This window comes from Crinia signifera, chromosome 11 (genome assembly GCF_055691185.1).
Source record: "Crinia signifera chromosome 11, ASM5569118v1, whole genome shotgun sequence".
NCBI classification, from domain to species: Eukaryota; Metazoa; Chordata; class Amphibia; order Anura; family Myobatrachidae; genus Crinia; species Crinia signifera.
This window is the reverse complement of record NC_139227.1, coordinates 121,605,853-121,623,968: the sequence shown is the minus strand read 5'-3', so window position 1 is coordinate 121,623,968 and position 18,116 is coordinate 121,605,853. Positions and strand designations below refer to the sequence as shown.

At 44.7% G+C, this 18,116-nt stretch overlaps 1 protein-coding gene across 2 annotated transcripts in view; it reads right to left on the bottom strand.

Moving 5' to 3' along the window:
* The window catches only part of ABCC8 (ATP binding cassette subfamily C member 8), a 113,210-nt gene that overhangs the window by 58,475 nt on the left and 36,619 nt on the right, over window positions 1–18,116 (bottom strand). The window contains exons 6-10 of one of the 2 annotated variants that reach the window (XM_083164597.1): window positions 16,435–16,623; window positions 13,125–13,289; window positions 11,426–11,581; window positions 9,504–9,638; window positions 9,204–9,366 (exon numbers count right to left, since the gene is read on the bottom strand). In XM_083164597.1, the coding sequence (XP_083020723.1) occupies window positions 9,204–9,366; window positions 9,504–9,638; window positions 11,426–11,581; window positions 13,125–13,289; window positions 16,435–16,623 (808 nt within the window). The remainder of the gene's footprint in view (window positions 1–9,203; window positions 9,367–9,503; window positions 9,639–11,425; window positions 11,582–13,124; window positions 13,290–16,434; window positions 16,624–18,116) is intronic. The other variant, XM_083164598.1, reaches the window with a different exon arrangement.

Here is an 18,116-nt window from a genome sequence, read left to right as displayed (position 1 = left end):
TGTTTATTATAGTACATAGAGGATCCCCTCTGTGCAAAACTATAATTGTTTATTGTTAGTTACCGCAAAAACAGGGACTCCGCCACGTGGCGACAAGTCCTGGGCCTTTTGCAGTAACGTAAAGCGTCTATTGTGTATTACGCAAGGTGCGCGCGCACGTGCCCACATCGGGAAAGTTTCGCATCTTTGTACGTGATTTACGGATTAAGTGCGGGATTTATTTCGCATCTTGGTACGTAAATCTCGGACAGAGTTAAGGGACTTATTCCACATTTAGACGCAATTACTGCGTATAGCGAAACCCGAGCGCAACCTTGCAAATACACTATAGAACACGTGGGTGGCCGATTCATCGGCGGCCTGTGAACAAACACACGTACACACGTGGATGTTCATTGGTACTGCACACGCAGCACACATAGGAATTAAGAAGTGAACAGTATTAAACCACTAGCTTTATTTAAACAGTATAGTAATATACTGCGAATGAAGCGGTGATTAATAAAAGAAAATAAGTTTTTCTTTTTGTTCATTTTCTCATAAGCAAGCAACTCAAGCATTATTTTAATAGATTCCTATAGCTTATTATAAGGGATTTATACCTGCATAAGAATCTAGTGAAAAGCTACCGGCCTGGGAAAATTTTCTGTACAGAAATATTTCAAAAATAAGCATAAGACCAAGGTGTAACTAGCGCCCAGTGTGAAACATAACTGAGACGGACGGGTGTGTGACGACACGACTCAGCGCAGTGTAGTCCAGTGTAGGACAGTCCAGTTAGGACCGGGTTCACGTGACGACGTGCCCATAGGAACTGCCCCTTCAGTGGAATTGATTCCGCTAGGAGGGTACAAGAAGATATATCGGAACGCACTTGTTTCCGATTAGCTACTTTAGAAATCCGATTTTTGGGGGTATAGGAAAACAAGTTTGCTATACCCTGGAAAAATTGTGCCGCATCAAGCAAGTTGGCTAGAAGTTCGCTGCTAGTTGAGAGCTTGGTGATTGAGTATAATACCTCGTATCCTTCGCACCTGCTTGACTGTGGGATGTTCTAGGAAGCTGTAGAAGTGAGTGTTTGGGGAGCTCTCAGATAAGTAATAACCCACCGATATCTATTAAGCTGTGAACGTTTATTCCTGTAACTATGGGTAATAACGGGTCACGCTGTGATAACGTGCATGATAGGGAGGAAGCAAGCCAGCCAAAAGGATCGGCTGCTTTTATTATGTGCAAGAAGCACGGTGAACTCGCAGTTGTTTACCAAAATAAATGGAGAAAAATGACACAAGGCAGCAAGTTAGAATTTCCCAGTGTTGGTAGCTTCGATCCAGAAATCTTATCGGCAGTAAAAGATGAAATATGCCTACTCTCCAGCCGTAAGGAGAGAGTGAAGCATATAGATATTCTTAAATTGTGGCAGAAGGAAGGACAGGAACAATGGGGAATCAAAGGTCTGGCAATATCGGACACAATCAGCCACAATAAAAATGCAACCGTTGCCGCAATAGAATCAACTCCCCCACCCCCATATGTGCCGAAGGGGTTAATGACTTATAAGAAAGACATAAGTAATAAGGTATCTGTTACTAATTTGTACCCTGTCTTACCCCCTTATAAGGAAACCCGAGAGGAGAACGAGCAGCTGTTGGCACTGGCCGTCTCCCATGCCCTTAACATGCTTGAGGGAAAGGCGCAACCCACTGCTGGGGTCCCAGCACAGGAGGAGGAGACGGCTGATGTCAACAGCATAGTATTAGACACAGGTAAGTACACACAACACAGCACAGAGATAGTTGCTCCTGGGATGTTGTCCAATGGTGCAGGGGGGATACAGATCCGCCCTCTGCACACAGTGGAACCTCCTTGTGGACGGGGAGGCGGGGATGAGGTAATGCCTGTAAAGGATAGTAACATGCACAATACATGGACACGATTGGAACGTCATTCAATCATCAAAAACTTCCCTGATCCCAGCAAAGATCTGGCAAAGTGTCAGAAATTTGTAAGGGAGCGAGGAAATTCAGATGAGCCCACCAATAAGGATTGGCGATACATGTTGAGAGCTTGCCTCCCTTCACACATAGATATCCAGAAGTTCATTCGAGACAGTGGCGTGGAGGGCGATAAGATCTTAACTGAACAGGGCAACCAGGAAAATATACGCCTAATAAATATACAATTGGGTGTATATTTCCCAGGGACAGTTGAAAATACCTTAGGGTTCACCATCACACAGAAAGATGGTGAGTCCACCAGCGGATATTTCAACCGTGCTTTACAGATGTTGCCAAAACACTCTGGTATCCCCGGCCACAGGGACAACATACATCTTAAGGGAGGGATTGTCTCTGTGCTGATACAAGGTCTTAGGAAAAATCTGAGAACCAACATAGAAACCATTCACCCCAACTGCAGACAGATGTCAATACTCACTTTAAAGAAATCTGCTGTTGATCTGGACAAACGATTTATGACAGAAAGACAAAACCAAATAGTATGTTTCAAATGTGGAAACTATGGACACATAGCCAGACATTGCAGGGTAAATAACCATAGGAAACATAACACATATGTAAGTAACTGAGAGACACAATGGGAGAAGACAGGTAGGTCTTAACACATAGCCATAGCCCCACCTAGTAGCCAACGCCGCCCTAAGCATGACACATATATGCAAACAAGGAGTAGGACACACATACACCCCACATCCAGGTAACATAACTCAATACCTTAGGGAGGAGCCTCAGATATGGGTAAGTGGAATAGTTTAAATATAAAGTTTTTTTTGTATCAAACCAGTTAACAACATTCCCTCCTGGTCTAGGTTGTGCCAAGCAATCAGTAGCAGCAATTGGGGTAACAGGAAAAATACAACATTACCCACTGACGAAACCAGCGGAGGTTACAATCGGGCCTCTGCATACCAAACACTCTTTTCTGTTGGCTGCAGCGGCCCCGACAAACCTCCTGGGTAGAGATTTACTATGTAAAATGGGATGTGTCATCTATTGCACCCCTGATGGGGTATTTCTGGACACTCCTAGAAATCTTACACAAGAAGTGCAAGATATGCTGGACAGTCCTCAGAGGCTAATGTTGTATTCCACTGTTATAGAGTCAAATCCATCTAAGGTAGCTAAAAACTACAGCACAAATACCGAGTTCCCTTTGAACTAAAGATGGGAAGGACACAGGATCAATGGCAACCATAGCTTCAATAGAAACCCTGTTAAAAACAGAAAGTATAGCGCCCCAAAGTACAGCTTCACCATTCGAAACCTGAGGTTGAGCTGGGAAAATACCCAGTGAAATAACAAGGTTCCCAAAAGAGAACTTTTAGCTAAATACCCCTAGACACAGCCCATAGTCACAACCACACTGGGAAACAGAAAGAAAGGGAGGGCTTATGAATCTGAACAGGAGTTGAAAAGGGTAAGAACCAAATAGTTGAGAGCCAATTCCCCCATAGTGCTAAATCCTGGCGTCCTCAAAATAAAAGAAAAATGATTCTGTTGAAAATAAATGTACACATTACTGTCATTAATATCTTCTACTTTTTTTTGAGTTTATCTCTCTCTCTTTTTCCAATTTTTTCTCCTTCCCCTACCCTTCTGTTCCAGAAACCCACAAATCATAGAAAAACAGTTCGAAGAATCTGTCGCACCCCCAGCAGAGAAATACCATTGTGAATATGCGGTACCCTGTAAAGCGAGTAGTCACAATATAGATATTTTTCAGTAAATTTCGAACAAAGTCCCAATAACTGTAAGCATTACTCCTAATGTTACCCAGGGCAACCACAGCCACCATCTTGTGAAAAGCAGTCCAAGTAATGCACAAAGCATTCCCCTTCTACAAAGAATGAAAAGGGTTGTAAAACGCATTTACATATAAATAGGTGCAAACACAATACCCATGTCTTCACAGACAGATGTGGACAATAAAGAAGGAGAAACAGGCCTGATTACAGCTTTTTGCCATGGGTAAAACTGACACAAGAGACCATGTGATTTAGAATATTAGACCTGCTGAGGGGGCGGCAGATATAGTGACGTAAGAAACCTGGTGATGCCAGCCTGACCAATGTCGTACTGCAGTGTGCAATTAAACCCTATTACTTAAGCACATTCATACTTGTCTACACAGTGTAGTCGCCATAGCACTACTGGTAAACAAAACTGAGAATGTGGTGTTGGGGTGTGTTTTAACTGTTTATGCTCCTCATATAGTCTGGACACTCCTAAAATTCTGCCTAAACATGTGAAAAATATTCATCAGCCAAGTTCACTAAATGGGAACCTGCATTGATGTTACCAGTAAAAATGGGCAGTATTGTAAACCCAGCAACACTCTTACCAGGTGTGCCCACTAAGGCACAAGGGGTGGAGTGGTGCTGAGGTTGCTGGAATAGTGGAATTTAGGGGGAGCCGAGAAGAATATGATTGCATAACATGTTTGAATCAGACCTTTGCAGCATGCCCCCAAAGGGTGGTAACAACCCATTGGAAGAGGTAATTCATGTTTTTTTCATTCTTTCCACAACACCGAGAGGGAAAATTGTACACTGGCTATACCGTAATAGATGGAAAAGGCATAGTAGAGGCTGAACCCATTGGACGTCTCACTCAGCAACAGCAGTCTCATTAGTAGTACTGCGGGCTGAGAGAAAAACAGCCAATATTCATGCCGACTCCAAGTATGTTTGTTGGGGTAATACAGAAGATCGTAGGGCCTATGGCACCTCAGATGTTCTGTTTCAGTAGCTGGCACTCCAGTGGCGCAAGCGTTGTAAGTTTAAAAGATTTCTGACAGTCACACAGCTGCCGGACAGAGTGGCTGTTATCAAGTGTAAAAACCACATCCTCAATGAGGATTCAGTGTCACTTGATGATGAACATGCTGGCAAGGCAGCTGGGTGAGCCATGCGCTCTGCGGATAATGTTTGTGGTCCCCCTATAAATGTCAGTATATTCACATAGTAATACAAGATTTGTGTCCCCTGCAGGAGAAGCAGTCTGGAAGCCGAAGGGATGTGGACAGGAATAGAAAGATGGACAAGGAAAACCAGTGACTCTGAGAACATGCCAAACTGTCAGGACAGAGATAGCCCATGGCCTGACTTGTCTTGACAGGGAAGGTATGTGGGAAAAAAAATTAGTCCGAAATTACTGGTGTGCCCACAGACAGGTAAGACGACAGAATCATGCCTTACTTGTCTGGAGGAAAGAAACTGCAACGGCTGTTCCCACAGAGCCATCTCCACATCCCTCCTCCAGCAGGATCCTCTGCAGGTAATACAAAAATTGGCTTTGCACAGTCCACTCTAGAAGCAATATAGTTTTTATTATTATTTTTTTTATGTATATATATATGTATGTGTTGACGTTTGTGTGTATAGATATGGCAGCCCAGAAGCACCCTTGAGTATGCAAATATATATATATAAAAGGTTTAAGTCATGTGTTAACCTTCAGGGACTGATGGTACACCCCATAATCTCTTTTCGTAGTAGTAAAATCACTCTCAGAACTCCACCTCACTGGTTCCCATCGAAACATTGCTTGGCGGGCAGCCACAGGTTATGGTAATCCCACAAGGAGATCCTAGACCACAAATGCAAGTGATGTATCCACACCTGGAAAACTGCAGCAAAAGGACTTTGTTGACACCTGTTGTGAACTGTCATAACCGTGAACCAGGAGATGTTGTTGTTGTTTCCCCTGCTTTGCCATATACAGGTTGCTTGATAGACCTTTGGAAAGGACCACCCCAGATCTTGTTGACCAGCACTACCTCAATAACAAAGTCGCAGAGAGAGAGATTCGGGTACGTTCGTCCTACTGCCAAAGGAACTGAAAACCAGAAGGTCCTTACACTCGAGGGCGAAAGAAAGAAATCGCTAAGAGGCACCATTTCGGGAGGACTGGAGAGCAGCTAAGGTCAAGCAACCTGTACAAGCTACAAAAGGGACTGTGACACACCCCACTGGTAACAGGTTGAAAGGATCACTAACAAAAATTTTTCCTTTCTCAGTTTTCTCTACTGTTGTGGGTCCTATTCTTGTCTTTCCCCCCCCACTATCCGTTCTCATCTTCCAAATCAAGGATACCGCCGCCGCCCTGCTGCCAGGCATTGGACGGACGATACAGAGTTCTGAGAGTGTGTTACCCGTCCCAGCTTAGGTCAAGGTAGAATCTATAAACTTGACTCCTTACCCAGGACCGGATGTTTTAATACCATCATACTTAAAAGCATACCAAAAAGAGAGACAACAAAGAGTTCAAGGGTCTGTTGTCACAAACAATACCTACCAAAGGATGCCATATTTGTGAACGTGTATATGTTGTAACCACCCCTGTTTTTATTTTTATCCCAAAATTGTACATTATCCTTCGTGACCCTGAGTAGATTGTTCGATAAATGCGGCCCATCGTTTATCCATGATCCTGGATCGGCCGAGAGCAGATGGTTTACTCCCCTTATATGTTTATTTCATGGATCCCAATTTCTTTGTTAGGATTGTGAATTTCTGTATTGTCGTGTGAAATGTTTTTGTAGTGTAACAGTTTTATATTTACTGTTAAAGGGTGGACTGTGGAAGTCTAGGTACACACACGCCATTTTGTGATAGTATGGCCGCCATTTTGGTTCACAGAGTTGCGCAAATAAAGTTTCCATACCCGAGTATGTGTGACAATGTGGACCAGAAGAGTAGACATACTATCACACATAAATTCATAATAACACACTTACACGAAATGATATATAGTTAAAAGGTTTAGAACGCCACACATAGCTTAGTTAGCCCTGCACACACCTGATTGTATCGTGTTTAGTACCGTTCCGCTCAGCTCATCATGCAAAGTATTCCGGTCATTGCGAATATTTCGCAATGTACACTGTCCGATAGTTATGGACATAATCCATATTCCAGAGACAGTTTCTGTTGTAAGTAGTTAACAAAGGAAACTAGCTCAAACCGGTTCTTATCCTTGCTGACGCCGAAACCACCAAACAAAGGACTCTTAAAGTTCACTCCCCTGCACCTGGTCAGACCAGGTACAACGTCTAACCCCCAATCACAGTGGACCGGACATATGATCTCTGGCCAATGAGAATGGCCTTTGACCTCCCCCTTCTGACCCTATAAGATAGGCGACCCAGAGCAGCCAGGGTCTCTTCGGCACAACTACCTTCCCTGGACCTTCCTACCGGACTATCGCTCATTCCTGAACGATAGTGAGCTCTGACCGGACTGCGCTTCGCATACTAGATGACCACGGTAAACGGTTGCATTTTCACGGTATTTATTCTTAAAGTATTGTTGGCTGGTTGTGTCTTGTATTATTGTATCCTTTCCCCTTAGCAGAGATTGTTAGTATTCATTGTTAGTATATTGTATCACTTGTTATACCTGTTTATTCTTATTTCTGTAACCCCCTTTTGTCCATTAGGGACTTTAATACAACCTTTTATATGGAGTTCTAACATCCTTACTTCTATTCAGTGGTCGTGTCTGGTTATTCGCATAATAGCGATAAGGTACATTGCGGACTCTGTCCTTTAAAGTATATTCGCAGAATTAGAGACAAAGTCCTGCGAAGGGATCTCTTATCAAGGTATTGGTTCTTAAGTGTATAACATACAATTAAAAGGTACGCTACGCTGAGCTACGTTTTGTTCGCACGTAGCTAGGTATAAAGGGTAAGCAGGTTACGGACACATTACGTAACCTGCGCTTTCCACTTATTGTCTCCCTGGTCATATAATATCGGTATTAACACTAGATTATCGCTGTTTGCTTTAGAAGCAGCTGGCATTGTTTTTCTGCAGCCGCCTTTATACCATGCACACAACTGCTGTGGAAAACAAACATTGGGAACGATGGTAGGAGACGCTATAAAGGTAGAACAATAGAATAATGGAGTTTGGCGGTTCCACGCTGCTCATCGCTCATTTTCCATCACAATGTGTTATCTGATCAATAACAATCTTCCCCATAGTCTGTTATCTGTCAGAGCCGACAGAGTTATATCAGGGTATTGTTCTCCGGAATCACAAACTGTTCATCGTGTTCCGCAACATTAGCCCCATACTCCAATAACATTACTAATAGGGGAGAGCGGGAACATGTTCTAGGCAGCAGTAAGCTGAATCATGTTGCTGATGTATTGTACTGTATTATCCCGCTCTATAAAGCGCTGGCATATTACGTACAAGGGTCTGTCAGTGGCGTAACAATGCCACTGCAGTGCGAGCGGTGGCTTGGGGGAGACGGCGCTGCGTGGGCGCATGGTCTTTGCAGATTCCATGTGGTCTGGCCGTCCGCAGGAAATCTGCTGAAAATGGTGCTCCAAAATGGTTAACGTCCTGGAGAAGACAGATGCCAGAGGTTCTGCTGGACCGCTAGCATCTGTCAGGGAAGCGCATACAGCGTTACCCTGAAGTGCCGGATTCCGGGAACAATTGTGCGCTAACAAGCATGTAACCCCTGGCGATGAGCATGTACCCTTGGCAACAAGCATGAAACCCCTGGCAACAAGCAAGAAACCAAAACAGTCGGGATCTTGACTGACAGGGGCTATTCTTTCTCGTGGAGGGAGAATATAACCGGCGAGCACAGCGCGCCAACAAGTGGCTTTTCTGCACTCACCTCCCTGTCGCAGTATCGATGGCCGGGATTCTGGGATGCCTCATGTACACACAAGCAGACAATTAACCTGCCAGTGTGTTGTTTGGAGAAAGTTAGCAGAAGCACCCCCCCCCCCCCCCCCCACACACACACACGGGAAGAACATACAAACTCCATCCAGATAAGGTTGTGGCTGGGAATTTAACTCATGACCTCAGTACTGTGAGGCAAAACTGCTAACCACTACGCCACCATGCTGCCCAAGATCACAAGTGACCTACTGGGTCTGGAGTAACTATATACAGAGGGAGAGAAGTGTCAGGTGAAAATGAATAGTGACAGTGATAAGGGGGCGTAGAGATGAGAGTTTAGGGGGCATGATTGGTAGGGGGGACGGTGAGGTATAAAACATTGTGGGGAGACAGTGTAAGTGATAACGGCTGCATCCTGGGATAACGGGAGGCGCGCGGCAGAAGTAACGGAGTCGTGGCACCTATGCGAGAGGTGTTCCCGGGGATGGGACGGCACAGATGTCAGTTACCCCTCTGTCATATACAGTGGTACATACTCGATATGGATGTGTATAACGCGAACGCCTTTAAGCTGGTCATCTCCTTCTGCCGCGTCTCCTCCACGCTGCTGTGGAATATGTGCTCCCAGGAATACAGCTTCAGCAGTTTTATTCCCCGGAGCATTTCGTTGGTCTTCTTCAGGCGCTCATTGGAATATTCCTGCCGTGGGAAAAGACCCGGGTAATTATTATTATTACGCTTAACAGCCCAGCTCAGACGTGTCACTGCATATTATGTAATATCATAGTTATATTCTGTATGTACTATTCCAGACAGAGAATACACTGCAAACATACCAGGGTACTCCGCTGGGCTTGTGACAGCTTTGTGGCTACGAAGTACTGTATGGGGGCCAGCACAATAATGACTGCGGCTCCGATAAAGGCACTTATTCCCAGGATATAGTACAGGAGAATGACCCCCACAATTATCTGTAAGAAGAAATGAAGAATAGATGACAGACAGTTACCCACAAGGGATAAATACTGTAACATTTCCCAGAATGCTTTGCTTCTACCAGTTATAACTAACACAGATTGCCCGTAACCAAAGATCACTATAAACGTGGGGATAATGTAAATGAGATGCTGCTGGCATACCAATCATAAGTATGTTCCTATTTAGCTCTTACCATATTTTACAATGAAAACCAATTGCCCATTGCCAGAAAAAGGTGCCGGTACACACCTAAAGTTACAGGCTGATAAATGTTGTCACTGTTTTCAATCCGTGTCAGGAACTAGTTATAAGAAAGTGCACACGGGGTCCCACCAGTGGCGTAACCTGCCAGAAACTTTGGAAGCACTGGCTGCAGGGCTCCAGCTGTCAGAGGGGCACCAAGAAAGAAAGACCGAGGTGGCAGCTGAAATAGGACAGAACTAGGACACTCTCTTTCCATACCTAACTAAAGTGTGTATATGGCTAGCTACAGCTCTGCTGTGGGGCCTTATGTTGAAAGAACTCAATCAGCTCCCAACTGTTATCTTTCAAACACATGACACTTAGGAGCTGATTGGCTGGAGCACCATTTAAATACACAGCGAGTTTTATCATCCACAATTCGTTGTCAATAATAAATCCCAGATACCCAGCGTTGATCTTAGGCTATAGGCCCGGGCGTTGGTCCAGTTGCGATTAATTGGCGCATCAAAGTCAATAAGATGTACAAGGACTCGGCTATGGCAGATAATGAAGGCTATACTGCCAGTAACTTACTGACATGCTCTGCATTTGACTGACAATCCTCTGAGCCTAGAAAGGGCATCAGTGTCACACATGGAGAGAGGAACCCCCCCCCCCCCACCACCCCTCCCCGAACACAGGAATAATACACTTATACAATGTTTCATTATTAAGCACTGGCAGTTACATTGTACTCAGAACTTATTCCTTTTCTCTTCTTTAATAGTATTTCCGTTTCAATCATGCAATAGATTATCTGACATCGCACATCACTGCTAATTTAATGCACCGTTCAAAGAAAGAGATAATTGCTCCGAGGTTCGTGTTTATCAATAACGTGAGAGTCTATGCCGGACGATAAATCTCTGTGCTATAAATAATCCATATTCTGCGTAATGATTACATGTATGAATAAACAGACGCCTGTCACATATCTCCTCTGAGCGAGGGACCAGCTAGAATTACAGCTCGCCGCAGCCCGACATGCTGGGAAAACGAGGGTGTACAGTTACCAGACACCAGCCCAGCTCACTCGGCATCTGCCAGGCAGTCATTTGAGCAGCCTTGCCTTATTGTATATGGTAGATGGGATATAGGAAAACATAATGATATTTCAAGCACAAGTGAACGAGGCCTGATGTCAGAAACAAATGATTTTATTTCCTGTCCTGTGTAATATCGTTTTAGGTGATTTTTATCCTTGTCGGCGCCGCACTCAATTCAAGGATGTTCGGAATCAGGTTGCGTGACAATTTCTACTTAATATTACCATTGGTTCCTGGCCTGCAGAACTAGCAATCTATGGCACAGGCAGATAAATGAGCAGTGGTGGGAGGATATTGTTATTCAGTGCCATGTCTGGAGCCTGTCTCAAACACTTCACTCTCTGCAAACGATGCATGTACTGCTTTATACTATTCCCAGATATAAGCAGGTCTCCTTCACACATCAACGCTGTGTGAAGGCCGGGTTTTCAGGATTTCCTCCAATAAGAAAATGTTTGGGATAGTTTGTGACTACGTTTTTTATACAGCACCTGCACGGGCATTGCCCAGAGATTCGGGCACAGGAAGAAGAACCACATCAGCTGGTTTGTGTCTATTGCCACCAAGTTGCAGATCTGCCCAGACGTCATTTCCCCCATAGACATGTTTGATGTCGACAAATTCATAATCTTTTTGTAGATCTTGGTCTGCAGGAAAGAACATTAAAGCGTAAAATGTAATGTAACAGTACAGTAATGTCCATACATGGGGGGTGTCCTGCCTCGGGGCTGCTGGGCTCAGTATATCAGTAACCTGCGTTATTGTTGTTTTCTAGTTACTTTTTATATATATATATATATATATATATATATACACATGCTCATATTGGCATTCTCAATTGATTATTTTGCTATAATCAGTTGATATTGCCAATAGGAGCATGCAAATAACAAAAAAAAAAGTCAATAGAATACAATAATAACGCAGGATTGCTGGTATACTGAGTCCGGCACCCGAGACAGGGCGATTTGTTTACAAACATATGTAATCCTATATTGTGCACAATATGACGGATGTCTCCTGTTTGTTTAATGTTCCATTTTCTTTATTCAAAATAAAAGCTTTATTTATGTCCTGCTGGCCCCAACATATGGGAGGAATCTGTATTCTGCAGTTTGTTCCATGACGATCACTCAGAGCATAGAGATGGGCGGACAGCTCACAGATTCGTGTCGGGAAGATAATCTGGTTCTTTACCACAGGGCCAGATGCAGAATTCAGAGCACGTTATTCTGGGAACTGTTTGTACCACTTGTTTTGTTGGATGCGAGCCAGCAAATATCCTGCTATGACTGCTCAGTGTCCAGCAATTCTCAATGTCCTGCTATAAGTAATCAATGCCCTGCTATATGTGCTCTGTGTCCTGATACAAGTGCTCTGTGTCCTGCTATATGTGATCAGTGTCCTTCTATATATATGTTCAGTGTCCTGCTATCAATTCTCAGTGTCCTGTTATATGTGCTCAGTGTCTTGCTATATGTGATCAGTGTCCTATTGTATGTGCTCAGTGTCCTGATATATGTGATCTGTGTCATCTTATCAATTTCAGCTATCAATTCTCAGTGTCCTGCTATGTATGATCAGTGTCCTGCTATGTATGATCAGTGTCCTGCTATGTATGATCAGTGTCCTGCTATCATGCTCATTGTCCTACTACATGTGGTCAGTGTCCTGTTGAATGTGATCAGTGTCCTGCTATATATATCAGTATTCAGTGTCCTGTTGTATGCGATCAGTGTCCTGCTATATATATCAGTACTCAGTGTCCTGTTGTATGTAATCAGTGTCCTGCTATATATCAGTGCTCAGTGTCCTGTTGTATGTAATCAGTGTCCTGCTATATATCAGTACTCAGTGTCCTGTTGCATGGGATCAGTGTCCTGCTATATGTCAGTACTCAGTGTCCTGTTGCATGGGATCAGTGTCCTGCTATATGTCAGTAATCAGTGTCCTGTTGCATGGGATCAGTGTCCTGCTATGTATATCAGTACTCAGTGTCCTGTTGTATGCGATCAGTGTCCTGCAATATATCAGTACTCAGTGTCTTGCTACCAGTACTCTGTATCTTGGTCCCCTGGTCTCTGCCCATATCCACAATGTGCTGCAGCTGCACCCGTTCTCCGTGACTCGTTACACTGAATACACAATGGCCCATTGCAGGACAGTAATGCCGGACTGAGCGTGTGTCACCTGTATTGCTCCCCGCAGATTAATCCCAGTTTCAATGGCCACATAATAGGAAGCCTGGAGAAATGACCGCTGCAGCAGAAGGGCGAAGAAGAGGAGAACAGCGAGGACGTAGGCGTTGGCCAGGAACTCTTGTGATGAAATGAACGGAACACCAAAAAACACGGCCTGCAAAGCATGGAATGGAAGGACAGACTTTACAAGGCTCCCAGACAAGAACAAGTGATTACCCCGGCCTCCCACCCCCGCCACCGCCACTACATCACTCATTACTGCTTCCCGCTCACTAATTACTTGCAATATCTGTCCCCCGACTTTCACTGGCTTCCTGGGGCGCCCCCAATCTCTGATACAGCAAATCACAGCTGATGGGTTGTAACAAGTGATCTCTCTGTAAATCTATTTATTATCTGCTAGGCCACAACTATACATTATATATATATATATATCATAAATGAATATATACACTTATTATATCACCATACACTACATACATAATATATCAATATACATTAGGATCTAGTGGCCACCAGTACACAAAACACTTGAATCCCCCCATAGAGGTGAGGTGCAGCATTTTTATTATGTAGGATAATATCTCCCAGGAAAGCACCTAGCCAGCGACCTATAAATGAGACATTTCTGTGGTTCCCGTACAGCCTGGCTCTCACGTACGGCTAAGCAATGCACCCGAATGGAGATGATGGAATTTCACACTTATCTCAGATAGAATTTGTCACTCTCCGCCTCCTCCCACCCCACATGCAACCTCAGCACAGTGACTATATACTGAATATACAGTATGCTGATGGATATACAGGGACAGATAGTCAAATCAGTGACACATCATCAGCTCCGGGTCACCCTGAGGTTAATGTATGGCACTAGTGAACATCTGCAGCATGCAGGTAACAGGGAACCTAGTTACACAATGACCACAGCGTCACCTGGCAGACCGCGCTGATCACAGAGACTGCGACCCCCCCCCCCCGCGACTAATGGTCTCCCTCACCCTCACCCAGCAACAGATCAGAGACCCAGAGAATCAGGACTATAATAGACCACGCTAATACCCAGTAACAGGTGAATGTGGAACGGGCACCAGATAAAAGCAAATTTACCAAGATGGGAGTTCTATTGAGGATGGGACGTTGCCCATAGCAACCGGTCAGATTCTATCTATTATCATCTAGATGCTAAATAAATAAGAAGTAGAATCTGGTTGGTTGCTATTAGCAACATCCACTCTTCAATAGAACTCCCATCTTAGTACATTTACCTCACAGAGGTGTATCAGCAGATAAGATATAGAAATATTATTTTCCTTTATGAGACAAGAAGCGCGGTCAGACGCGTTGTATTCATTGTATGGGATTAGCAGATCCTTAGCGGCTGTAATTCCGCACATAACTGTCATCACGCCTATTATAACGCTATAGATCACACCGACATTGTCACCGGGAGAATACCAGTGACAAAGTCCCTAATCCCCGGGTGTCACTCTGATAAACAGCGCACAGAGATCACAGAATTCCAAGTATTAGATGCTGACAGGGCTCCATTCTGATTTGAAGGCCACTGTGCGCCACGCTACACTGACACTGTACACTACACTGACACCGAGCGATACACTGACGCTGTACACTACACTGACACCGATCGCTACACTGACGCTGTACACTACACTGATGCCGAGCGTTGTACACTACACTCATGCTGTACACTACACTGACACCAAGCGATACACTGATGCCATGTGCTACACCAGGGCTGGGCAACACCGGCCCTCCAGATGTTGATGAACTACACATCCCAGCATGCCTTGCATCAGTTTCAGCATGGCCACATGGCAAAACTAATGCAAAGCATCCTGGGATGTGTAGTTCATTAACATCTGGAGGGCCGGTGTTGCCCAGCCCTGTGCTACACTGATGCAGAGTGCTACACTGACATCGTACACTACACTGACGCTGTACACTACACTAATGTTGTGCGCTACACTGATGCCAATCGCTACACTGACACTGTGCACTACAGTGAAGCTGAGTGCTACACTGATGTCGTACACTACACTGACACTGTACACTACAATGACGCCAAGTGATACACTGACGCTGTACACTTCACTGACACCGAGCGCTACACTGATGGCGAGCACTACACTGACGCTGTACACTACATTGATGCTGAGCACTACACTGATGTCGTACACTAAACTGACGCTGTACACTATACTGACACTGTACACTACAATGACAGCAAGTGATACACTGATGCTGTACAATACACTGATGCCGTGCACTACACTGATGGCGAGCGCTACACTGACGCTGTACACTACATTGATACTGAGCGCTACACTGACGCTGTACACTATACTGACACTGTACAATACAATGACGGCAAGTGATTCACTGACACTGTACACTTCACTGACTGCTACATTGATGGCGAGTGTTACACTGACACTGTACACTACATTGACGCTGAGCGCTACACTGATGTCGTACACTAAACTGCCGCTGAGCGCTACAATGACGCTGTACACTACACTGACACTGTACACTATACTGACACTGTACACTACACTGACGCTGAGTGATACACTGATGCTGTACAATACACTGATGCCGTGCGCTACTTTATTCTGAACATATAAGAGTCCGTTCATGACGGGCAGATAGCAATATAATCATCCAGCTAGTCCACCAATCGTAATTATAAATATAATTGTAGCGCTCTCCCACCTGAGCAGTTCATGTTTTCCAGTTCTCCTTATCTAACGCAAGATGAAACATACGTGTCAATCACTGATGAATAGAACTGTGCTATCACTAGTGAAATCCAGAAAACCTGCACTGCTGAAGGCTCTGGTAGGCTGTACCTATATATCCTAAACAGAAGCATGTTTAGCAGCTTTATAGTCATATTCTCACAATGTACACAATGCGAGCCAGAGGAAAGGAACACAGAACCAAATGGCCGCCTTCTTGGAGGAGACAGATGCTAGTGGCCCTACTGGACCTCTAGCATCTATAAGGGGAGCGCAGAGCGCATAGCGCAACAAGGAAGTGCCGGATTCACGGAGCATAGCGTGATGTGAGCACTTAACCCCTGGCAGCAAGCATGAAACCCCTAGCGACTAGACTGTAACCCCCTGGCGACAAGCAAGAACCCCTTATCACAGAGTATGTAACCCCTGGCAACAAGCAAGTTAAAAAAATATATATATAATTAACCCTTTGAGTGCCGGCATCTCTGTGAGAGATGGTCAAAATTTCCAGTAAGATGCAGTATAAAGAAGGAACCTTACCCGCGGGTGGACCGTCTCGTTCTTCGTGCTGAGATAACGGACAATACCAGACACACAGAGCGGCCCAGCAAATCCCAGGATGTCGGCCAGAATGCGAAAGACGCTGCTGAGGACGAGGGGCCTTCCGAACGCGTGGCACAGGGCAAACCAGATAGACCTTGAGCCAGTAGGACACGGGGAAGACTTACTCTGCACAGAGAGAGACATCGCATTAAGCAGATGATAATCACAATTGTCACACTTGTCATTATTGCTGATTGAAGGGGGATGGATAGAGGGCGTAAGGGACGCGAGTGTAGAATATGGATGATCCGAGGCCACTCGCAATCAGTGCGTTAACACCTATTTATGGTAACACAACACAATCCAACACACAATACGCATTCAAAAGATAAACCTGGGACAGGGCTGACTAGAGCAACGGATATAATTGCAGGTCCGCCACTTGCTAGAATTAGTATATCAGCGAATGGCTGATTCTCTGATATAAATGACTGATTCTCCAATTAACCCATATATTATGGGACATAGGGCCTCATTAACCCTTTGAGTTCATAGTAAATTTGTAAAAATAGGTGTGAAAATTGCCAAGCGAACATTTTTATTCATCATAATGACCTGTAATGTTACCTGATATAGGAAATATAATCATTTTTACACAAAAATTTTTATTTGAATTTATATAACAAATGTGAGGGACGTCAGTGTTTTTAGCGCATATTTTGAGCATCTCTCACAGAGATGTTGGCACTCAAATGTTTAAGGCTATCGCAGCGTATTATACAAGTCTGACATACCGTATCACGGTCACTACCCATGTTCCCTTCCATACATCTGTTCTGCCAGGCCTTACAGTGTTACTATACTGTATGCAGTGCCATAATAATACACTGCATTACAATGACTGTAATGGGATGACATTGACCAAGGACATGACAAGAACGTCCTCCTTCGTACTGAGCCTATTTGCAGACATTGAGGCTGATTCACAGTTTGTCGCAAAAATAGCGGATTTCCACCAATACTGAACCACAGACGACTCAACCTCTCCCATGCAGCAGACACAACCACACTGCGCTAATACACAAGATAACAGCTGTGCCTGGGGGAGGAAGAAGACATCAGTCAGTGTCAGCAGAGCGTTCACAAACAGCCAATCACAAGCTCTACGCCAGTGCGACCGTTGCCCAATATTCGGAACTGCTACTGGCCACCCGCAAATAACACAGCTTACTCTCCTGGTCGCCATGTGCTGGCATTGGTATTAAGTACCTGCTTATGTTGGAACACCCCCCCCCCCCCCCCCCCTAATCACGCCTCTACCTGCAAGTCTGCAACCGCGCATCTGTGTGTGTTCTCTCCCTGGGCATGTACTGATTGTTTATGTACTAAGCTAATGTTTCTGGGTCTGTGCAGGTACAAGACTCGTTCTGAGCATGTGCAGTACAGGTCCTGTGTGATCACCCACAGCCCCCCTGAAGCTGGCCATACACCAGTGCAAATTGGGCACTTTTCACTTGATTCCGACATCTCGGGCTGAGGAATTGGGTGAAAAGCATCCAAATCGCATGTGTCTGACATCCGATCCGCATTCCCGTGTGCATCGGATCGAAGTCGAAGATCGGATCTGCTGCATAAAGGATCGGTCGGATCGGACAGCCACCGACAGCAGTGTGATATAT